Raw genomic sequence first — 25,838 nt, forward strand, 5'->3', positions numbered from 1 at the left:
GATCTGAAAATGGCATACAAGTCTTCTCCTTGAGTCACGCTCTGAACTGCGATCGTAGCGCTGCCGCGAATAGAAACAGAAACGGAACTTACTTTGTGGACGACCCTCGTATAATAAATTAGTGTACATTTCTGATGTTAATTTTACTGTTGATTACTGGCAATGTTATGGCTTTTTCTGTGGGACGGAACGTGAGAAGTTTGTCGAGCCTCGCCGCCACCAGGACGTTTCAGCTCAGTGTATTTCTGTAATGTATGCCGTTATGAAGTTAAACATAGCAATTATTTACACGTTACTTATCTATAATTACAATCCTTATGCGCTTTATACATTTTTATACATTTCTTATCGTTGGAGAATATTCAATATATACTTTTTTCACTGTTGTTCTTATTTTTTTTTTATATTATTCTATGAATCCACATTGTCTTGTTCTGAGTTTGTTGAGGCATCTGAGTGGTTGGTTGTGTTGTTGTCAGAATTGTTCCATGTGTTGTGTTGTCTTGAGGGGTGCTTCCCTGTTCTCCGTCTCATGTACAGTCGCCCCTGTCTGTGTACTGTGTGGAGGGCTTGTGAAATTTTGTTGGTGGTGTTTAGTTCTAACCAGTCATTTTGCCGTCTTGTCCATTTTCGTATGTTATTGTCGTGCTGTTGCGGTCGTATGTGTCTAGACATATGCCTCTATAGATGTTGTCCCAAACGCTCCTGACATTCTTAAACGGATGCTTCTCTGACCACGCCGTACAATGGTTTTGTGTGAAGTGAGGCAGAAACGATGGGCACATGTTCTAGCTGCAAAGCTGAGAATGGACCCAAAGAAGGCGATATGGTACGTTCGTGTCATCTGTAGGGGTAGTCTAAACTGTGCAGTGTTGAGACTGGTTATTTTATGCATCAGTTTTGTTGTCGCTTTGTCAGTCGCGAGTTTTGCGTGACCAGTGAATGCAAGTTTTCTGCCAACATTGTCATATGACAACGCTCGTCCCCATACTGCACGTTCAGGAGTAGCAACAACACAGGATATGAAATTTTAACACCTGCCTTACTCACCAGACCTCATCCTAAGTGACTCTCATATATTTGGATGGTTCAAAGGAGTGATGAAATGGTGAAAACCGTTGTGCATGAGACACTCCACTCACAACAAAAGGATTTCTTCTTTGATTCCGTTTACTGAATAAGCACATATACTTACCTTTGAAGTCTTTCTCATTGTCAACTATTTTTAAGAAAAAATATTTATGTTATCAGACTTCTTGCTGAATTATGAAATATTAAACTATTTTTTTTATTATTCTTATTCAAAATTCCTTTTACTGTTGTCATTAGTGAAGAATTTTACTCTCTGACCTTTATGTACTTTATTGCAGTTCCTGTTTTTACCATCAGAATGATTTGGTTTTGTTTGAAGAATTCAGTGTGAAATAATGATTTGGTACACTTTTATTTTCCTTCATCTAATGTGCTTATGCTTATTTTTTACATGTCAGTTCGATTATGGGAATGTTTGGAAGGGTTTCAAATTTGATACAACAATTTCAGAGTAGACTTATTACTGTAATTCGATGATTATTTATTTACTTCGATCAGTTTCAGATCCTTTAAATAGAACACTGTAGGATAAAACATATGTCTGTTAATGTATTTGTGTTTTATATTTGTGGGATCACAAAGTTCTGAACAATTTCTTTTCAACATGAGTGAAACAGGGCATAACAGTGATATTATTTAATAGTTTTGTGAACGAAACAATCTAGATCACGTTTTTATTGAACTGTAATAAGGGTTTCGACGGAATTTGGCCATTTTCAAATCTATAGTATAGGAGGACGGTTGTTAACAGTGACTTTAGCTGGTAGCAATGGTAGTAGCAAACCTCCAATTGCATTTTACATCTGTGGATGGCCCATCATTTGGTAATTACCGTTGGATAATGAAAATAATGAAATAAAATAGACTGTTTGTTTCAGAACGACAAGTAGTGAAACAATTGTATCTTGTGTGATTTTTGTTTCTTCTGGCGTATTAGTTGCTCAGACAGTCCTTATGTGTACTGCTGGTTCATAGTGTCCAGCAGGCACAATATTTTGGGAGTCAGACATGTCGCTATCGTCAGGTGCGTTAGTGACTGACCTCCTGCGGACCTTTTTTTTTTTTTTTTTTGCACTTTTCAATATCTTTCCTGAGTGGCAACAGCGGGTTATCTGAGGACATGCTAAGTATCCTATTCAACCATAGTATTCTACAACGTTATATTTTACAACGTTTAATTGCATATGTCTTGTAAACAAGTGTAAGTAATCATATATAGTACAATTTCAAGCCAGTATATTAGATATTTTGGTTGTTATACATCAGGTATGCGGTTTTACATACATGTTGGATACGCATTAAGGGGCGTAGAGGAAAGTTTTAAAACTAAAAGATAAAAAAATAAAAATAAAACTGTAAGGGCGGATATTGGAAATAATAAGTAGAAACCGAGTAATTGTTTGTAGGTAAAAGCTATTTCGTGGTCAAAATTTAAAAATAAGTTTGAAAATAATAAAATAACGGAATTTAAAAACAGGAAAATGATGATCCTGCAAATAAGGCATGGCCAACCTTTGGTGACCCTCAGACCTGATTTACATACTTACTTAAGCTCACGCACTGCCTTGTCACGTGAGGCAACAGTAATGCTCGTTGCGCATAAAGCCAAAACTACAGCGTCGGTCACGTTAATGGTTATGGGTTAATGGATCTATATGAATGGCACCCCTTTCTTGACGCACCACGGCAGCAAATGATGACTTGAAACATGCATTTTTGAGAGTGCATTTAATTTATTTTCACCTGGTTTTCTGATGTTTACATTTATTTGACTGTCAGATTTCTTGCACGGGACAAACTGAAACCAGTCACAGGCTGAGTCCGGCCGTCGGGCCATCGGTTGCCCACCTGTGCTCCAAATGTCTATGACTTACAGCTTTATGTATGATTCAAACGTAAAAATATCAATAACGCCATCGTCCAAACGAATGAAGATCTGTCTTCAGCATCCACATGGGCGGAAAACCTTACCCTATAAGGAGTTAGTTGATTCCGAATTTCACGAACGACTACCTCCCATTCTTCTCAGCGGTTTCTCTGTATGGTATCCGAAAACAGCGAATAACATCAGTATATCTGTGAGCGAACGTTTCAGCTTGGCAACAGATACTATCGTCACATGCAGAAAGAGTTCTCCTTGCCTCAATGCTCTGCAGAAGATCCGGAACATATTCTCGTAGGATGTAATACGCAAACCAACCACTCATTCTACCTACCTCCACTATTGTGATGTAATTCAAGATAGTGACAATAATAAAGACTCTAACCAGTTAGAACTAACCGTGAATGCTTGTGTGTATCATATTTGCAACATCCATTTGATAGTGTCAGTGCTTCATACATCAAGTTAAGGAAGTTGTAGCCAGATTAATTACGTGACTACCATACACTATGCCTACTTCTTCGGCTCCTCAGCACACATGCACCCATGCTCTTTGTATCAGAGATTAAGTACCTGACATCTCATCATAATCGAAACAAATGGGATGCTTATCTAGTACCCTAACTGTGCCCATCCTGAAGCAAAAATTTTCGCAGACTTTTTCTCTATTGCCACTGTCAGCTTCTGGAACAAGCTAACCTACACTCTGCACACAATTCAATGCTCTGTTACTATGAAAACAAGCTAAAGCGCTTTTTTCTGTCAACGTCATAAGGTTTCACCAAATGTTAATGTATGGTCCATTATACCCCCTCTCAAACCATAATGCAAATGCTCCCATCTTCTCCCAGTCACTCTGTTTTCTCTTTTCATTTCTCAATCAGCCAGCCATTTTCTTGTCGTCTATCTAAATTACTTGTTCTTTCCCCATTAAGAATCTTTGCCCTTTTATTCCTCTTCCGTCCATCTTCTCATGTCCACTTCTGTTAAAGCTTGTCTGTAATTTGTCTTTCTTGTTGTACTTATCATGAACGAAAATAAACTCTGTTCTTTGCACTATTTGTCATTGTAATTTTCCAATGTTAGATTTTATATTAGATGTAATTAATAACGTTTTTGTCATAATTAACATAATGTAAAATATGTACAATGCCTGGTTGGATGTAAGAGAGGGTCTGACAGCTTCAGTATCATCAGTTTAAGTAAAGAATAAATAATCCATATAGAGATGAATATTGAGGCGCAATAACTTTCTTTGTACTAATGATTTTCTTTTCTTTTTTTAACAATTTTCATATTATAATCTGCAGTTTTACTATTTTTGTTGTTGTTCGAAATGTCCAATAAAAATCAATGCTTCCACGTCCTAGCTTCTTTACGCTCAAAACAAATTTTACAGGTTTGCTCTAAACATGTCTGCCTGCATTTGAGGCTGTGTAACATTTTCATTCCTTCTTTTATATGTTTTTCTTGTTATTGCCTAATAAAGCAGTCTGATAGCTTCTGTATCACTATTGGTGTTTTTCTTTCTTCCATTAAAGTGTATAATTTTGCACTTGTTAGAGTCATGATGTCAGGGCTACATTTGCCTCAAATGATTGTACAATGTACGTATTTCGGTAGACTTTTTCTATATTAAGGTCATCTGTATCTCTACACTGGTAGATCAGCTTCTTGTACGTTCAGGCAAACATGGTCAGTGACATGATTTTTTCAGTTATGCAAAAGAAGCTGATATATATTTTATTAGAGAATGACAACTAACACTCTTGCATTTTAGCTTGTATTCATTAGATGAGTCGTAAACGAGTCGATTCCCTTGTTAACACTGTTAATTTTCAAGATGTGTAGATACCATTCTGAACGAACTATTAAGAGGAGAAACTTGAAAAGGACATTGTCTGCATACATTGCTTCAACCTGATGGCTGGACATCAGTTTGCCAAAGAAGTCGTAAAAAAAAAAAGATTTAAAAAAATCGCCTTTGAAGATTAAAAGGTTTCCAAATGTTTTTAAGTGCACAACATTTCTAGCTTATTAACATTGTATCCGTTACCTGAAAAAAAGTCCATTGTGTGAAAGTCTCGCAATTGTAAAGGCTCTTGTTCAAATTTCATTAGAGGTGAAATTTTTTTGCTTTTATTTAAATTCTATATCTATAAGCTAATTGAAATGTTAGTTAACAAATGCTGAAACATAACTTTTCAATAATGATAGCATCTTTATATTTTTATTTTCTAGTTCAGTGAAACTAAATTAAAATTGGATATAGATATACAAAACATCTTATTTAAATAAAAAAGGTATATACATCAGCAATATTGTTCAGTCTCCAGATATAAAAAAAATGTATTTTATGTTTGACTTTCGTATCAAATTTTAATTAGTGTAAACGCTGCATTTTCATGCAGTTAATAATGAAACATAGAAAGATGTCATTTTTACTAATAATATCATTCAAAATTCCTTAATATTTCTATTTGGTAACAAATATAGTCTTGAAATAAAAATAAGAAGAATTTAGTAATAGTGTCATTTGAAAATGATTACAAGACTTTTAAGCTACATGCTCAACTACTGGCCACGATATTAAACATTCTGAAATATTTTGTATTTAAGAGGGCTTAGTCTTTAGTCTTCGTCTTCAAATGTGATTTTTTCGAGTTGTTTGGTTTATTTCGTCATACCGCTTCAGTGAATTGATGACTGGACACCGACCTTCAAGCTGATATGTAGGAAGATGAAGAGGGCAGAGCAGCCCATGAGGTCTCCTTGTCAGATACAGATACCAACTGACGTTTGTTTAAATATCAGCACTGTAACTGCAAAGTTGTCTAGGAAAATCGACAGAAAATTTGAAGTTCTTCTGATATATTGTGTTAGAAAAAATGTTACTTTTAGGAGATACAGTCTTATAACGAGGAAATGTTTTTATTTGCCTCTAATCCACAAATTTTAATCACAACATCTACAATTATTCTTTTTCTGCCTCATATTCAGCATCATGTGAATCAGAGGTATCTTCTGTCCATTTTTTCTTGACTGTAGTTCACTTCATGATTTCGTGTTTTCAGTTAATTGTACTTATGTCTGTCTTACGAAAATCTGAAAAATCGAAATTTCGTACCATATGCTGTCTGTCCTGGAATCACTGCTTGTCGGTACTTCACTTTTTCTTGACACACCATCCTTAAAACATAGAACAGCTTTAAATACTTTCTTTAAAGTTTCATAGCCCACAAACACAATTTTTTAGATACAGTTCCAAATTACACAGTTCAAACTTTCGCTGAGATTCTAGACTTTAGAGTGTTGTAAGTTAATAACTAGCCAGGACCTTAAACTACCACTGGTAAAGACTATTTATGCTCAAAATTTCTGCCTGAAGCTAATGCTCTTTCTTGTTTGAACCTGATTTTAGGACCACTGGGGTGAATGCTACGTTATTTATAGCTTGTCTTTTTTTATTAGACATGTATGTAACTTTTTTCTTCTACTGTAGTTACAATATTTTTTTCTCTTTCCTCTGAATCCTTACCTTAGGAGAAAACTTCTCAACTCTCTGCATCTTCTGTTATTATAGGTTATCTGTCTTGAGTGCAATGTAATTAAAGAGAACTACACCAGATGATTTCACTTTGATTTACAAAGCATCTTCTGTGGCATTCTGTAAATTGGATACATATGTTTGTAAATTTATTTTTTGATTCTTTTAGGTTAAAAACAGCGTTTTCTGTTTGAAGTTAGTCTGTAAGCTACTTACGGTGTTTTTTTACATAGTCTGCACCTTCCCCTCTTGCTAGCTAAAGGTTGATGCCAACAGGCTCCATTTCACATCTGCAGTTTTTGGCATCTTGCGTTATCTCTTGTGCTGCACTATTTATAATTTACTCCCTTAACTGTTTTTCATTCATCACAGCTACAGTGTTTATGCCTATTCGTTTCTTTTTTTTTTTTTTTTTGTTCACGTTGTGAGTGTTGATAACCTATGAAACGATTTTGTGTGTGTGTGTGTGTGTGAGAGAGAGAGAGAGAGTGTGTTAGTGAAATAATCTTGTGTGTAGATAGAGACGTGAGAGGAGTGTTTTTTTCCGAAGGGGGAGGGGGAGAACGACAGGGATGTCCTGGACAAGGATTTTGGGGTAGATGCCGTCCGCTGTGGCCGAGTGGTTCTAGGCGCTTCAGTCTGGAACCGCGCGACCGCTGCGGTCGCAGGTTCGAATCCTGCTTCGGGCATGGGTGTGTGTGATGTCCTTAGGTTAGTTAGGTTTAAGTAGTCCTAAGTTCTAGGGAACTGATGTCCTCATATGTTAAGTCCCATAGTGCTCAGAGCCATTTGAACCATTTGGGATACATCTGGGAGAAAATGGTAGTGGTAAATGGAATGTAAATGGAATGCAGAAGATGGCCAAACAAACAATCGTATCTTTGCATGTTATTTACAGAAATGATGTGAACCCCACAGCAGTTCACATGTGCAAAGAAACAAACGAAACATACCTTCAGATGTTAATGAGAAACTGAATGGAGTTGTCAGCTATGGAACATGCTGGAAAACCACAAAATTATCAAGAGATTCTTACATTCGTAGAGCAAACACCAAGTAATGTACTCGAAAACGTATAGTGACACTAAATTTGGGGTAGTGTTACGTGCAGTGTATTGGAAATATATCAGCAGCTGATAAAATAATCTTCAGGTTTGTATGAAACAAATTTCATATCAGATAACTAGTATATGTCAATAAAGAAATTTCGATTTTTTGAGCCGATTGCAGGCATGTCTCCTATTAAGAATGGTTTCTGGTACTGCCTGTGTATGTTACCATGAAATTTTTAAACTTGCTGATTTTTTTACTTACCTCTAAAGCAATTTGATAGAGACACTACAATCTGTGTTTCACAGATCTGTAATTGGCAGACTGTATTACATGTAGTTGAATAATAAATTTATTTGACAGTGCATTGAGGGTCTTTAACGTACAGTTTCTTCACTTTTTGTGTTAGAGTTGCTTCAGAAATGTAATCAATACTGGAGAGAAAATGTTATTCACGATTCTTATATATACAAGAAAGATTTATTTTCTGTCTGTTTATCACTGTTTCAAAATGACTGGTTTCAGGCCATGTTGCTCGTCTTCAGATGATATGTTGCAGTTACAGCGTAACCTGACCTGATTGAACTATTAGTTCACTATGACATATAATTTAGTATACGACGTATACCTTATTTCTTATGACATTTCAAACGAAGTATATAGCCAGTGCCATGGCCATAGAGTCGAGCAGACGAGCCTGCAGTGTCTGTTTACATTTAGGATTTAGTTTGGTTTTTGTTTCCACACGTTTCTTTGAAGAGACGAATTGTATCTGTGTTTCTTACTGTGTTACTAGTATACAGTACCTTATTCTAATTTTGTGCATAGATTTTAGTGCATCTTCATTGCGTGAGCCGACTTTGGAGTGTGGTAAAAGCCAGAAGTAATGTAGCAGCAGAACTTAGATTTCACCCAGCGGTTTCTTGGGTTTCTGTTTTATTAGTTTTGGTACAAATTAAAATTGATTAAAGATGAACTGGGGATGCACCTGTTGTGTGTGGGTGTCGGGGGCAAGTGGCCACTGTCCATAAGGAGCCGGAAGCTGTGTTGGGCCACCGTCGAGGGGCTTCAGAACCATGGCCTGGGCTATGGTTGCGTTGGAACACCTCAGACGAACGCTTTGGCACCTCTTGAGCCTATAGCGTCGTCTCAGATTCCCAATGCAGCATTTTAGTCTGCACGTCCTGGCAGATCGATTCTTACCTGCCAGTGAGTGGTGTAGAGTGGCGGGGTCGCGAATATCTCTGAGGAATGCGAGAGACAGTATTAGTCACACAGCTCTCCCTTTGTGTTGTCCACTGCTCAAAGTGGCCTTAAAAACAGGTTTGTGGTATAGCGCACTGCTCAGAGAAAATCTGAGCCATCCGGGGATGCCTCGTCTGTTGGGATGAGTTAGAACTTCCCAGAAGGTCTGAACAAGCGCAGAGGGCGGGACTGCTTGTCACAGGAGGCTCCAATGTTTAGCGGGTAGGTCAGGAAAGAAGGCCAGCGTAAACTAAGTTTGCTCGCCAGGGATCACGTCCGAGATCTGGAGGAGGCTCGGCAGCAATGAATGAGTGTACAGGGTGCACCGAGCTGCAAATTGTGGCTGATGCTGGCACGAATGACGCCCACTGCCTGGGTTCAAAGGTCATCCACGGTTCCTACAGCCGGCTGGCTGCTTTAGTAGTAACAGCTGGTCTCACTTTCAAGGTGGAAGGAGAGCTAGCATCTGGCAGCGTCGTTCCCAGGAACGATCGTGGTCCTCTTGTTTGGAGGCGACTGGCAGTCTTATACCAAAGGTTCAGACGATTCTATCAAGAATCAGATTTCTCAGCCTTAGTTATCGGGTAGAAAACTGTAGGACCTCCCTCCCCCTTAATTGGACCGACGAGTAATACACCACTAAAAAGTAGCAGAGTATGAGTGGCGTTATTTTTTATTTTTTTTGGGGGGGGGGGGGAGGGGGGGTAGAAAATCTCTTAACATCGACATCTACATTTATACTCCGCAAGCCACCCAACGGTGTCTGGCGGTGGGCACTTTAGGTGCCACTGTAATTACCTCCCTTTCCTGTTCCAGTCGCGTATGGTTCGCGGGAAGAACGACTGCCGGAAAGCCTCTGTGCGCGCTCGAATCTCTCTAATTTTACATTCGTGATCTCCTCGGGAGGTAAAAGTAGGGGGAAGCAATATATTCGATACCTCATCCAGAAACGCACCCTCTCGAAACCTGGACAGCAAGCTACAACGCGATGCAGAGCGCCTCTCTTGCAGGGTATGCCACTTGAGTTTGCTTAACATCTCCGTAACGCTATCACGCTTACCAAATAACCCTGTGACGAAACGCGCCGCTCTTCTTTGGATCTTCTCTATCTCCCCTGTCAACCCGACCTGGTACAGATCCCACACTGATGAGCAATACTCAAGTATAGGTCGAATGAGTGTTTTGTAAGCCACCTCCTTTGTTGATGGACTACATTTTCTAAGGACTCTCCTAATGAATTTCAACCTGGCACCCGCCTTACCAATAATTAATTTTATATGATCATTCCACTTCAAATCGTTCCGTACGCATACTCCCAGATATTTTACAGAAGAAACTGCTACCAGTGTTTGTTCCGATATCATATAATCATACAATAAAGGATCCTCCTTTCTATGTATTCGCAATATATTACATTTGTCAATGTTGAGGGTCAGTTGCCACTCCCTGCACCAAGTGCCTATCCGCTGCAGATCTTCCTGCATTTCGCTGCAATTTTCTAATGCTGCAACTTCTCTGTATACTACAGCATCATCCGCGAAAAGCCGCATGGAACTTCCGACACTATCTACTAGGTCATTTATATATATTGTGAAAATCAATGGTCCCATAACACTTCCCTGTGGCACGCCAGAGGTTACTTTAACGTCTGTAGACTTCTCTCCATTGAGAACAACATGCTGTGTTCTGTTTGCTAAAAACTCTTCAATCCAGCCACACGGCTGCTCTGATATTCCGTAGGCTCTTATTTTGTTTATCAGGCGACAGTGCGGAACTGTATCGAACGCCTTCCGGAAGTCAAGGAAAATGGCATCTACCTGGGAGCCTCTATCTAATATTTTCTGGGTCTCATGAACAAATAAAGCGAGTTGGGTCTCACACGATCGCTGTTTCCGGAATCCATGTTGATTCCTACATAGTAGGTTCTGGGTTTCCAGAAATGACATGATACATGAGCAAAAAACATGATCTAAAATTCTACAACAGATCGATGCCAGAGATATAGGCCTATAGTTTTGCGCATCTGCTCAACGACCCTTCTTGAAAAATGGAACTACCTGTGATCTTTTCCAATCACGTGGTCCGATACGATAAAATCAGATTTCTAACTGGGAAAAATACTATACCGTTTAAGGAAATAGCATTCCTCGTGGCAGATTGGAGAAAGAGAACGTTACTGTAGCATTAGTTCACTGAAACAGTGTCTATGGAGAGGTACCAGACCTAGTCTCGCATGTAAATGTTAGTAGTGTTAACATGGTACTAAAGAAAGAAACCTGGCTAAAACAGGATGTTAATAGCAATTAAATTATAAATTCCGATTAAAATACTTATAGCAAAAGTAAGTTGAACACTGGTGGTGGAGGCGTGTAATAGTAGCAAAAAAATTGTATCTAGTATGGTTGAGATTCCGAATGCGAAATAATTTGGGTGAAGATAAGTGTTAAAGCTGGATCATACAGGGTCATCGGATGCTTTTATAGATCCCTCTGCCTCAGGAGCAGTAGTGGCGGAACGTTTGAGGGGAACTTACAGAATATTATGCGTAAATTTCCTTGTCTTTTTGAAGTATTAGTTGGAGATACAGTTTACCAGCTGTTTACTGGTTACTCAAGTGATTAGGGCGGTTAACAGGGACAGGGAAACATGTGAAATTTTTCTACAAGCGTTATCAGAAAATTAACTTGAGCAGTTAATCAGATAACCGACACGTAAAGCTAACGTCTCAGACGTCTTGGTGACAAACAGATCAGAACCTTCAGCCCATAACAGGGAATCAGTTATCGTATGGCCGTTACAGCGTCACTGTATACGGCTGTAAGTAGGAATATAAAGTGGAGTAGGAAGACATTTCTCCTTAGCAAGAGCAACAAGAAACAGGTTTCAGATTACCTGGCCATTCAACATGAAAATTTCCTCTCCAGCACCGACAGTATTGAGCATCAGTGGACAAAGAGAGTAACTGTACAATATTCTTGACACAGTTATGTATCGAGCACAGCCATGAGGGATGGGAAGAGCTGACGTGGTCCGACAACCGTGTTAGAAAGCTGCTATGAAAGTAGAGAGAGCTTCGCTGCAAATTTAAACGTAGCCGAAGCCTCACAGGCAAATAAAAACTGAACTAAACAGAACTTAGCGTAAGGAGGGCCATACATGGAGTGTTCAATGAATTCGGAAGTGAAATTCTCTCTACCGTCTTGAGAGAAAATCCTAAGAAGTTTTGGTCTTATTCTAAATCAGTAGCGGCATCCAAACGAAAGATGACACGGAGCAGATCGAAATACCAAACGCCTTTTTAGAAAACCTTGTCATTGTAGTTCCTTAGGCAAATGGTTGTACGAACGTCAGAATGACAGATATTGAATTAAGTGACCACGTGATGGAAAAGAAACTGAAATCCCCCAGCAGCGGAACGACCATTGAACCAGAAGGTATACCAGTATGATTCTACACTGAGTATGCGAAAGAACTTGCCCCGCTTCTAACAGTAATGTACTGTATGTCGCTGGAGGATCGCAGCGTTCCCTAATGGCTGGGTCTGTTTCACTACTTTTGGAACGGGTTTTAATCTCGAGAATTATAGCGTTTCTGTAAACGGAAAATATCCTCTGTAGGAATCAACATGGGTTCCGTACACAGCGATCGTGTGAAACGCGGCTCGCTCTTTTCGTCTACAAGACCCAGAAAGCAAGTAGATACCGGCGTCCAGGTTGACGCCGTATTCCTGAACTTCCAAAAGGCGTTCGATGCACTTCAACACTGCTGCCTAATGAACAAAACACGAGCGGACGTAATACGAGTGTCAGACCAGTTGTGTGATCAGGATAAGCGTTTCTAGCAAAGAAAACACAACCTCTCCTTGCCAATGGAGAGAAAACTTCGTATGTAAAAGTAACTTACGGCGTACTCCAAGAGAGAATTACAGGAGCAATATGTTTCACAATATTCATTGCGCAACTAAATTAAAGAATCACTTGTTCGAAACTTCGTAGCTGTCTCCCATTGCGCCGCATAAATTTGAATTTCAGCTCAAAGGTGCTTACAGCCTTCCTCTGCAATGGTGCAAAAGTGCGTTGCTCTGCGACTTTAACCTCCGGCTCGGCGACGCTTCAATTAACAACTTGTCGACACATTCGAAAAAAAGCCACACCTCTGAAGTTCATGTAAGCTGTAAGGTGCGTTAATGATGTCACATTGGCACCAAATTTCAGCACAATTCTGCTCAACGCCATCAATGGGAAGATTGTCACATCCCCTCTTACCCACATTTCACCTCTTCTTTTGATGACTCTGCAGTACCAGACAAATCAAGCGGTTTTCTAATCGGCGGCCGATGAAAACATTTCAGACCCATCGCCTAACAGAATCGACAAGAAAAGGCCTCCGAGGATGACACAAAGATCGTCAATGAAACCACCTCTTCTCTTGGGGTATTTATACCCTTAAATTTCGTGATCGCAGTGCGATGAACAACAAGTGTCATTCTTGACAAATCTGGCCCCTGTCGCCACCCCCAGGGCGTTTCGACCCTATGCCATATGGACACTGTGGAGCTGCAACCCCACTGAATGTGACCTCCCTTTGTAATAAGCGTGTCGGTAACTTTGCAGTGTCGTACAGGGAGGAACCAATAGGGACTGTTAAAAACCACTCGATGAAATTTGAATGTAATCCGAAGCATTAAAGTTCGAGTCCTCTTGTGGCCTGGTCACGGGAGAGTTCGGCTTTGACATATGCGTGAATAAAACGACTAAGTTCGCTTTTAAGACCAGTTGAGCAACGCCCTCGGTGCCACTTTTGCACTTTTTTTGAGCCCGTTGAAAATGTACCTGACAGTAATTTCGACGCAAATTGGGTTTCGTGGCTGCTCTAGCGCCTGAAGCTAGACAAACTCCACCTAAGCGTGTCAAAGCGGTTGCCTGACTCTCAGGCGCAAGGCAGCCACTAAGCTGACAGGTTACACTTTTAACGTGCACAAGAAAGGATGCTGCGACGGAGTTATCGAACTGGATGATCTTAGAGGAACACTTAGCCATTGTATTTACGCGTGAGTCAGTGTCGGACTGTCTCATCATCACGCCAAAAGAGGACGCGAAAAAGGAGGGATGAAAAGACATAAAACACTACTGCTTCGAGTCACGGTGAAATTTCATCGAGCTATTTCGGTCTGTAGTGTTTCCATGCTGCATGGGACAGCAAAAATTGCCATCACGCTACACTCCAAAGGGGTGAGATCACGTTCAATGGGGCTGCTGCCCCGCAATATCCATGGGGTATGTTTGAAACGCCCATCGGGTAGCAGCTGTGGCCAGATTCGCCAAGTACGTCATCTTGTTGCTCATCACACTACGAACTGTCGTTTTCGAGCGCGAAATGTGTGGGTATCAATGCCGCAAAGGAAAGGGTGGTTTCATTGATGCCTTTATGCCACCCCATCAAGCCCTTCCGTGTCGATTATGCACCATTAGTCCTTTCAGCCAAATTACAAACTTACGCGTCACAATGGGAGACATTTACGGGGTCTCTAAAAAGTAATCCTTTAATTCTTTTGCGCAGTTTATATATAAATGACCTACGCAGACTTGCAGACTATCGACGTTGGTGGAAGGATATGCTGTTGACCCTCAAAATGAACAAATGAAACGTATTGTACATAAACGGGCAGAGAGATCCATTATTGAAAGATCACACGATCATAGAACAATCACTGGGTCAGTCACATATATAAATTGTCTAGGAATTTGCGTATGTAACGATTCAAAGTGGGCGAGTGTAAAGGAAAGTTAATTGCAGGTAAGGCAGATGACAGAATGAGATTAGCTGGGAGAATCCCCAGGAAATACAGTCTACCCAGAAACGAGGTAGTTTACAAAACATACATTCGACCAATAATTGAATGTCGCTCTTCAGTCTGGAATCCGTACCAGACAGTATTGATAGAGGAAAGGGAGAACATCCAAAGAACACCAGTACATTTCGCTACAGGTTCATGTAGTAAGCGCAAGAGCGTCACGGAAGTGATCAGCCAACACTAGTGTGGTGTGGTTTAATGGTAAAATTCCTAGAGCATACGTCCCTATAAGGGCCAACAAATATATTACTTCCTGCTATGTATATCTTGTGGCAAGACCACGAAGGTAAAACTAGAGACATTCGAGCTCACATGAAGGCTCACCAGCAATCGTTCTTATCGCGACCCATTGCCCACTATAACATGAAAATGGGGAAGTGACACAGGTAGACAAATCGCCCTCCGCTACACACCGTAAAGTGGCTTGTCGAATATATGGATGTAGATGTAGAGAACAACTGCTGAAATTTATTCAGATTTTTAATGCCATGTACTGCTGACGTATTGTAGTGAAGACGTCTATTTATTAACTAGGAAACTTGCTTATTACTGCATAAATCATTGCGTTAAATAAATGATAAATAATCACTCTTTTACGTACATTAAAACTGAAATGGTAGCCATGCTGAAATTGAAATAAGCTCTGCTTTTATGAGAAAACGTGAAGTTGTATCCTTGCAATGAGGTTTAGTACAGGGTATTATCAACTCATAGAGTCCTTGTTAAATCCTGCATGTGTGTGTCACATCCTACAGTCCTGCTTGGAGGTGCTGTGATGAATGAATGGGCCAAAGCTGCCATGCTGGAAGAAGTTCATTACAATGTGTGCAGTTTCTGCACTTGCTGGTCTGGTGAATTGAAATATCTGGCCAAAACTGTTTTTCCACTGCTAATATGAGCAGGTGTGCCCTCATAACATCTTCTCAGTAACATTGCTTGTAATGTTACAATGCCACTGTTGCTATCAACAAGATCTTCTTACAAGTATAGTTCCCAGAAATATTCACAAAGAGCCAATCTTATATCAAATAGTCTTTTAATTTGAATTTTTATACATAACTTCTAAGTGTTTCAGAACATTCCTCCCAATTGTACATTATTTTACATACGATTTTCAATAGAATATCTATGGTTGTGCAGAAGATAATATTTTCTGGTTTTCATGATTTTTTCAACATAATTCTGGTACATATGATGCAGTTTGTTTACTCAACTGTATGACAGGTACAAAGTGATTACTTTCACTGCATTAGTCATTGTCACTCAACTTTTTCATTTATTTTTGTCTATCAGTAAATCCAATCTACCTTCATTCATACTACCTAATCTCATTTCAGTGCTGATAAAATTTGTATTGTTAGCATTTGCCTCTTTCAGTTATGTCTTTTTTATGGTGCATTAATATACTGTTAGTCTACTAACACTAAAGTCATTTGAATTGGTTCAAAATGTAGAATTTAAACATTTATTTGTCACTCATTCTTTTAATAAGTTCAAAGTTTTTCTTCACATAACTGTACATATAACATGCCATATTATCTCCAACAATAGTTCAGTTAAATTGCATTTATACATTTCAGTTAGATGTAGAATTATATAGTTTAATTCATTACACTGCTAAGTAATAAAATATCATGCAACAACAAACACAATATTCAATAATTAAGTGATATAACATTAATTACTACATGAAACAGAAAAACATTGTGTGTGGATGTGTTTGGAGTGAGTGAGGAGGGAGGGGGAGAGAGGGAGAGGCAGAGGGAGAGGGAGAGAGAGGGAGAGAGAGAGAATGTACATACACATACAAGGCTAAGGACATCGATTGAACTACAAGTCAGGAATTAATTGGGCATTGTTGCACTTTAGTAGAACTGTCACTAAGGAATCTGAATGAAAGAAACAACATGTGTGCAGTATTTCCAAGAGGAATATAATGAACTAAAAACCACAAGTCCACAAATATTTATGAAAAACAGAATCAGTGTGTGGCGCACTTACATAATGAAGGAAAAAAATGCTTGCTGTTAGAAAGAAATGTTGCATATTACATTGTAACTATTTGTGGGGAATTACAGATATGTTATAAATGATAACTGACGTACTATGTATATGGTGGAATGGTTTGTAGTTGCAGTGTGCTTATCACAGAAAAGTGAGAAATGAGTAGACATGAGAAAGAGACTTTAAAGTGAACAAACAATCTTTCTGTTTCATGTAGCCAGTAGTGTTATTAATGTTATGATATAACTGAAACAGCATATTTAAGATGTTTGCATATAATTTTCAATAATGCACTGTATCATAATATTAAAATATATTACTTTAATAAGTACTTCGTCTACAGTCTGTTAGGCTATTAACTACTAAACACATTGTTTAAAAAAGAACTTGTATGTTTGCCCTGATACTCACACTGCTTCCTTGCATACAAATTCCTCAAATACACATTAAAACATATTTAGCTCAAGAATGTCTATTGAAAATTTTTGAAAACTTACAATACATTCAATTTACTCTTATAACTACCATCATTGACATATATCATTTTGTTTTACTTCATGTAGCTCATGTCATAGAACTGTTTGATATATTTTAATAGCTGTTTTTGATGTACTATTCAAGTCCAAGAAATGGCCCACTGAACTGACAATATTGTTTGATCCATTTATTATTAGTCACTGACATATCCATACATAAGCATGTTAGAAAATAAAAGCTCTCGTATCTAGCCAGAGAAAGCCACATAGTGGTTAAAGACTTAAATGAGTGATCAATCATGTGTGATATTTTTGCACGCACCACACAACTTATTTAAGTAATATTGTATAAATCTGATAATGGATAATAAAATTTTATAAAAGTGATGATACACCGTTTTACTTTATAATAAAGCTGTGCTACCACATACAATTTCATAAAATATAGTTTTTTCATAATTTACTTCTGTCATTGCAAAAATGGACTTCCTAAATTTTTTAATTCTGTGTTGTGCTTAACAGTCAGTCTTCCAATACAGTCTTTTGCCACAAAAATTGGACATAATATTTAAAAGTTCAAAACCTATATAATTTCAGGCAAATTTCAATACTTGTGTTGTACATCTTTCAGTTAAGTATGTAAAATTAACTCTTTCCTATTTAACTAACATTTAAGTCCCAGAATGCTCATTATCTATGCAGAACTCTATAATTTTTCTGAAAAATCGTTTCTTTCTGAAGTGACAATGACCTATGTTGTTTCTATTTTATATTGCTGTTAAGAGATTTCTCAGTGTTAAAAGTGGCCTGTTACTACAACGTAAATCAGTAAATGAAATACATGTTGCTACAACACATTATTTTATGAAAGTAACCGTTATAAGCACTTTTAAGTGAACACTCCACAAAGATTATTAATTTTCTGTGAAGTTGTAATAAGTATTTTGCATTTGTCTGTATCTTTTAAATGTTCATATAGATTTGTTGTTGAAAATTCAGAGAACTAACGATGATTCTTTGCAGATGTGACTATATATAGTCCACAAGCAGGCTGATTATGTGAAACAAGGCAAACGTAAGACCAGTGGCTCAGCTTATAAAATACGTTTTATCAAAGCCAGTAGTCCAGAGATGAATAATATCCCCCTCCACCAAACCCATCACCACGTAACATCCCACAAGCTCTGGACCATGAGCCATTGGTCATTCTCACTTAGAGAGTGTCAGTCAGAGATGACTACGTATAGGAACTAGAAAACTTGGCAGATGTTCAGTTTTTACGAAATTGTTACAACAAAACTGTCACTGAAACTTACATATTTTTCACTTATGTAAATGTTATCTCATTTAACATAATTACAACAAAATAAATTGCTTTGCACCATTCTCTTGTAGCACAAGGAAATAGCATCTTGTTAAAATAGTCTTTCAGACTGAAATCCCAAGAAGTTGGAAAAACAGCTCACTGTAAACAAGAACTACAAAAAATGTATGTAGATTTTCTAATGCCCATGCCGACAAGCTATCATCATCTGGAAGAGATTATTTATCTGTTACTTCTTCACATGTTAACAGATTTAAATATATATGTACACAATATAACTCGAATGATAAAATTATATCTTGTCCTCACAATTTAACACAGAAGTACATGAAGTTCATTTCATGCTTGTAGGTACGGTAACCTACAAACTTTCATTGGTCGTCTGTTCATCCAGACTTCATCACAATGTTGCCACAAAATCACTGGTAGTTAGTATGTTAGTAACTTACTGTGTTACGGAAAATTACACTTAACAAAACAGATGCTATTCTGTGAATCAAGTTGGTCGCTCCGTTCACTTCAGAAGCGATTGCATATTAGATGTATTATACACCTCGATGATAAGTGTGGAAACTATTATACATGGAACACATTAGAACACGTGACTGTGACATTACTAACTTCAAAGCATCAGTTTGTGATATGAAGCTGGTTTCTTGGCTTTGGCAATTACATAAAATGCTTGAGGTTTTCCATTTCCTGGAAAGTATTTGTGGAAGACTGCTTTCTTGCGTGACATTTTGGGTGCATAGAAACTGAAAGATGGCTTCTTGTGATGGTGGTAGTGATGGTCGTGATGGTCATTGGGGTGCTTGTGCGGCGATACGTAGAAAACCTGCAGACAAACAATTAAAAAAATGAGCCTCGAACTTGGATGATAATTTACAAAACTGCTAAAGTAGTTAATAGTTTTTAGTAAAGATACACACACACACACACACACACACACACACACACACACACGCAAACGCGCGCACACGCATGCACATGCACACACGTTACAGGGCCAAAAGACACCAGACATACAACGTTTCCTGCATTGTTCACGATGTTCAGCATTAGCTTGTTTTAAATATATTTCACATCAGATGCTTCAGAAAACTGTTAATTCCCTACGTTTAAGTTTTTCTATGAGAATTTCCCATCTAGTTCCAATTATTCTGACTCTGTGAGAGGGCAATACAGAAACTGTCATAAACTTCTATTTTTTCGAAGTCTGATAAGCATATACAGTCCTTCCTTTATCACATCACTACAACAGAAATTCTCGTTACTATCACAGCAAAACGCTTAATATGCATTACATCTTACTTTATCCTTTGTAAATAATTTTCTGTAGTATGGAAGTGACTCGGAAACGATTTTCAGAAGACTTAATCTAACATTTATAGACAACTAACAATGTACTTCGCAAACAGCAACAATTTTTCTCCTTGATTTGCAACTCATCCAGTATCCTGTAACAAACGATAAAACTCCTTTACCACCACATCTTTCCCATTAATTAAATACCCCCACATAAAAAGGTCTACCAGTATTTTTCTATCCTGGAACTCACTATTTCCATCATATTCTTTCCCTTGTACCTTCGTCAAGTTAAATTACTATTTTGTACGGTACAAGTAACTATTTTTAACTATTATTGTCTTAAATTTAATACTAATCTTTATTACTCAAGTTTCTGTTTCCCACAAATTTTCAAATCGTTTTTGCTGTTATAAATATCGCAACTTTTCCTCAGAGGTATAATTATTGTGCTTGAAATGACAGGTGGTATACAACAACGTGCGATATTCCACTGTCTCTGTAATGGTTCTGCCAGTTCAGTATATTTATTTAATTTCAACATATGCCTTAGTATATGTTATTGTTCTGAATTGCAATATAAATCCAGCAGTGTTCCTAAGCCATTGCTTTTTTAAACGGGATCGTTCGTGACCTTGAATTCTGTTCGTATCAGACTTTTACAGCGGTTGTGTCCCGTGCCATCTGTAGAATATTGCAGATATACCGGCAGTTACTGCTGAAAACCTCCTGGTCTCTTTTGACGTACTTCAGGTAATTTTTGTTGCAGTCATTTGCTGTTGTATAATCAGCAGTACAAATACCTCAGTATTTTGCAATAACTACTCGGACGTCGGCGGTATTACAGTGTTCTGTGTTGCCTTTTCTTGGTGGACTTCCTCGGGATGTCGCCACTGCATAGGTTTGGCCATCTTTAGATTAATACTCTGTCTGTCACTAAAACGTGTTTGTGATTGAGATACAGTGAAGCTGAATTTTTTTATTAAGTGATGTAAGTGTGTTGAATTTTATTTCAAGGAAAAAAACTCTCAGTCTGATTATTTAAGTTTGATTTTGATTGTTGAGATCCAAGATCCACAAGATCTCTTTCATCCATAAACCTCGGTCACAATGCTCCTTCTATTGACAGAGTTCGATATTTCTTGAGATTTTTCGTAACCGGTAAGCAGTTGCATTGCAGTTGCTAAGTGTAAGTAATAACACATGTTGTCTATACTAAATGAATAACCTAATACAGGGACAGTGTACATATTAATGACTGTGACCATACTCTTAATTTTCAGGTTGGTCATCTGGGTCTTCCAAAAACGCTGTGCGAACATCTCAGTCATTATTCCTTTATTCGAATTTGTCCTGCTTAGTAAATTCCGAAACACTTGAGTTTCACCTGCCAGAATCGTCATAACGGATTTATCGTTTTAGAGCTTGCACAGAAACAGCTGCAACTCTCTTTCAACAATACTGAGCCTTTACATTTTGAGGCCCATCTCTACCCTGATGCCTGTAGAAAAAATTTAAACGACGCTTAACAAACTGTCTAGCTATTGATAGTCTGCCGCATGAAAGTTGATATCATTCTAAGCTAGGGGACTAAGAGTGTATACTTTATCACTGTCCGTTTTTTGCATTGTTCTTATTATCATTACTATTATTCACATTTGGGCCCTACCTGACCGCGTGATGTACCATAGGGTATTTTCAGAGTTTTGCTTTAGCTATCCTTTGTACCTACATTACTTTCATTCTCTCAGAATGGGCCCTTTTCCGCTAGTCAGACGAAATTATTCAGGTGTTCTTGTATTTTCTGCTCGGCCAGCTGCCGAATCATGAATGTTCTCATTAATTTTTTCTGTGTTTGATATATCAAGTTCTGATATTTCTACTTCCTCAATGTCGTATTTTATTGCACACTTTCATTTTATAGCTTCAGTTTTACGTTTGCTGAGACTTTCGTAGATCTAACAATCTGTCTAGCTCCAGTTTCTTAATAGGCCCAGAGAATTTTAGCCTTCGTTTATCTCATATGCGAATAAGTGTTGGTGTAGTTAGTCTGTATAGTCCTCCACTAGTATAATTTGGACCTAAAATTTTCCCAGTATCCCTTGGTTCTCTCTTTCGGATTTCTTCAACGCATCTCTTTCCGTCTGAAATGACTGTTTCAGCCCCACAAAGATACTCTAGTTTGATCACTGTGTTGTTGTGTCACAGCTGTGTGTATTTTGCGATACGTTTTTCGTTATAAATATCCTTTGTAAGTTCGAAAGCTGTTTTTTTTCTTTTTTTTTCTAGCAACGAATTTCATAATTTGTATGATATACGCTAGTCTCCTAAGTGGTTTCCGAGCGAGGTGGCGCAGTGGTTAGCACACTGGACTCGCATTCGGGAGGACGACGGTTCAGACCCGCGTCCGGTCATCCTGCTTTAGGTTTTCCATGATTTCCCTAAATCGCTTCAGGAAAACATTGGGATGATTCCTTTGAAATGGCACGACCGATTTCCTTCATCACCCTTTCATAATACGAGCTTGTGCTCCGTCTCTAATGACCTCGTTGCTGACGGGATGTGAAATACCAATCTCTTCGTCTTCCTCGTCTTCTTCTTCCTCCTCCTCCTGAGTGGTTTCGCCTAAATGTTTGAATTGAGAGACTATCTCAATTTTGCCGTAATTGTTTTTTTTTTATTTATGGGTGCCAAGTTGTCGCTAGACAAATACTTGGTTTTTCTCTTATGATATTTGGAGTCCTATTCTTTCTGCTGTTTCTTTATGAGTTTGTGCTGTTTGAGTGTCCTGACACAGAATCGCCAGATCGTTCGCAAAAGTCGGGCAGTCTATTCCAAAATCAATTCTTCCAAATTTAAGTTTTAAGCTCCAGCTTTAGTTTTAGTCATTCTTGGATTAATTTTCTAATACGTATCTAAGACACGTCGAATCTGCTGTTACCTGGAGGTTTTTTCTTCACAATTGTGATATCTGGTGTAATGTGTACCAGCATTCGATCTGTCTGAAGTCAGAAGTCCCAAGTAATCTGGTATTTTCGTTTTCCACAACTTGTTCTGGCTTGGGATCGCACCAGTTCTTTGCTGGTTCAGGTAGTAATTTTGGCGCAAGTTCCAGTGGATAATTCGTGTTATATCACTTTGGCTCTGCTTGTAACTAGTCTGAGCAACATTTTTGCAACAGCACGAGACATGATCAACTGTTTCACCAGTTCCTTATATGGTCTGCACCTTGTTTTTTTTGCCGATTTCTCATAAATCTGACAAGGGTTTTACACATACAACACATCACACTACTTAAGGAACGTTAATTATTTTGACGTGGCCTGAAACGCAATAGAAAAAGAATGTGGAAGCTATTATGGACTTATAAAAGTACATTGAAATCACGGGTTGTGGTGAGAATACCTTAATTACGCGTTTCAAAACGTGTTCAAATGGCTCTGAGCACTATGGAACTTAACATCTGAGGTCATGAGTCCCCTAGAGCTTAGAACTACTTAAACGTAACCCAAGGACATCCTGCCTGAGGCAGGATTCGAACCTGCGACCGTAGCAGCAGCGCAGTTCCGGACTGAAGCGCCTAGAACCGCTAGGCCACAACGGCCGGCTTACGCGATTCAATTTATACATCATCAACATCATCAGATAAATCTGAAAAAAATCCGTAAAGTACCGCAAACACACTGAAGCGACAAAGAAACTGGTGTACGTATGCGTATTCAAATACAGAGACACGTAGTCAAGATAGCCGGCCCTCGAGCGATGGGACATAGCATCTTCGAGGTAGCTATGAAGTTGGGATTTTCCTGCGCGACCATTTCATGAGAGTACCGTGAATATCAGAATATCAGGAATCCGGTAAAACACCAAATCACCAAGGTTTGGATGAAGACATTATACGTAAGTATGGAGTCACCTATCTTACCCACAAGACAATGCAAAACTGAATCATTACAGCAGTTGCGCCGTTCAGGAAGACAACCAGGTCATCAGGAGGCGGTACTAGTGAGCATTAACACTTAAGATTTAAATAAAGTTATTATAACACCATGAAAATGACGAAGATACGAAGGTCGTGTTCGATTACAAAAGTAATATACGTCATTTCAAAAACCATGACATGATATATAATCGTTTTGTAACTGAACCCGACCTCCAGGTTGTATCTTTGCCATTTTTGTGGAATTGTAACTATTGTACTTAAGTCTTGAGTATTAATGCTCACCAGCACCGCCAGCTAGTGGCCTAGTTGTCTTCCTAAACGGCGCAACTGCCGTAATGATTCAGTTTTGCATTGTCTTATGAGTAAGATAGGGGAGTTCATACCTATGTATGACGTGTTCACGCAACCCCTGATATATTCTACGTTGTACCTTAATATAGTTCCTATTTGTTTTTAGTGGGCAGTAATTGCTATTATGCACTAAGTATTATTTGTGGTTCTTTATGGATTTTTTTTCAAATTTACCTAATGATGATGATAATATATAGATCTAAACACGTAATTAAAGGAAGTATTTACCACACAGCCTGTGACTTGCATGTACACTACTGGCCATTAAAATTGCTACACCAAGAAGAGATGCAGATGATAAATGGGTATTCATTGGACAAATATATTATGCTATAACTGACATGTGATTACATTTTCACGCAATTTGGGTGCATAGATCCTGAGAAATCAGTACCCAGAACAACCACCTCTGTCCGTAATAATGGCCTTGATACGCCTGGGCATTGAGTCAAACAGAGCTTGAATGGCGTGTACAGGTACAGCTGCCCATGCAGCTTCAACACGATATCACAGTTCATCAAGAGTAGTGACTTGCGTATTGTGAAGAGCCAGTTGCTCGGCCACCGTTGACCAGACGTTTTCAATTGGTGAGAGATCTGGAGAATGTGCTGGCCAGGGCAGCAGTCGAACATTTTCTGTATCCAGAAAGGCCCGTACAGGACCTGCAACATGCGGTCGTGCATTATCCTGCTGAAATGTAGGGTTTCGCAGAGATCGAATGAAGGGTGGAGCTACGGGTCGTAACACATCTGAAATGTAACGTCCACTGTTCAAAGTGGCGTCAATGCGAACAAGAGGTGACCGACACGTGTAACCAATGACACCCCATACCATCAAGCCGGGTGATACGCCAGTATGTCGATGACGAATACACGCTTCCAATGTGCGTTCACTGCGATGTCGCCAAACACGGATGCGGCCATCATGATGCTGTAAACAGAATCTGGATTCATCCGAAAAAATTACGTTCTGCCATTCGTGCACCCAGGTTCGTCGTTAAGTACACCGTCGCAGTCGCTCCTGTCTGTGATGCAGCGTCAAGGGTAACCGCAACCATGGTCTCAGAGTTGATAGTCCATGCTGCTGCAAACGTCGTCGAACTGTTCGTGCAGATGGTTGTTGTCTTGCAAACGTCCTCATCTGTTGACTCAGGGATCGAGACGTGGCTGCACGATCCGTTGCAGCCATGCGGATAAGATGCCTGTCATCTCGACTGCTAGCGATACGAGGCCGTTGGGATCCAGCACGGCGTACCCTCCTGAACCCACCGATTCCATATTCTGCTAACAGTCATTGGATCTCGACCAACGCGAGCAGCAATGTCGCGATACGGTAAACCGCAATCGCAATAGGCTACAATCCGACCTTTATCAAAGTCGGAAACGTGATGGTATCCATTTCTCCTCTGTTCACGAGACATCACAACAACGTTTCACCAGACAACGCCGGTCAGCTGCTGTTTGTGTATGAGAAATCGGTTGGAAACTTTCCTCATGTCAGCACTTTGTAGGTGTCACCACCGGCGCCAACCTTGTGTGAATGCTCTAAAAAGCTAATCATTTGCATATCACAGCATCTTCTTCCTGTCGGTTAAATTTCGTGTCTGTAGCACGTCATATTCGTGGTGTAGCAATTTTAATGACCAGTAGTGTATTCTTGTAGCATTCGTAATAGCACTGCTTCCACCATCAAATGACGTAAAAATTGGTGCGTACCTCTTACGTGACTTCACGTCACATCTGTTAGAAAAAGAGTAAATAAAACA

General features: G+C 39.0%; 1 protein-coding gene across 1 annotated transcript in view; it reads right to left on the reverse strand.

Moving 5' to 3' along the window:
• Positions 1 to 15,738: 15,738 nt before the first annotated feature.
• LOC126162995 (uncharacterized) overlaps positions 15,739 to 25,838 on the reverse strand; it is a 480,456-nt gene continuing 470,356 nt past the window's right edge. Inside the window, exon 3 of the mRNA XM_049919855.1 lies at positions 15,739 to 19,309. Coding sequence (XP_049775812.1) covers positions 19,097 to 19,309 — 213 coding nt within the window. The 3' untranslated portion in view covers positions 15,739 to 19,096. The remainder of the gene's footprint in view (positions 19,310 to 25,838) is intronic.

Source organism: Schistocerca cancellata, chromosome 2 (assembly GCF_023864275.1).
Source record: "Schistocerca cancellata isolate TAMUIC-IGC-003103 chromosome 2, iqSchCanc2.1, whole genome shotgun sequence".
In the NCBI taxonomy this organism is placed as follows: Eukaryota; Metazoa; Arthropoda; class Insecta; order Orthoptera; family Acrididae; genus Schistocerca; species Schistocerca cancellata.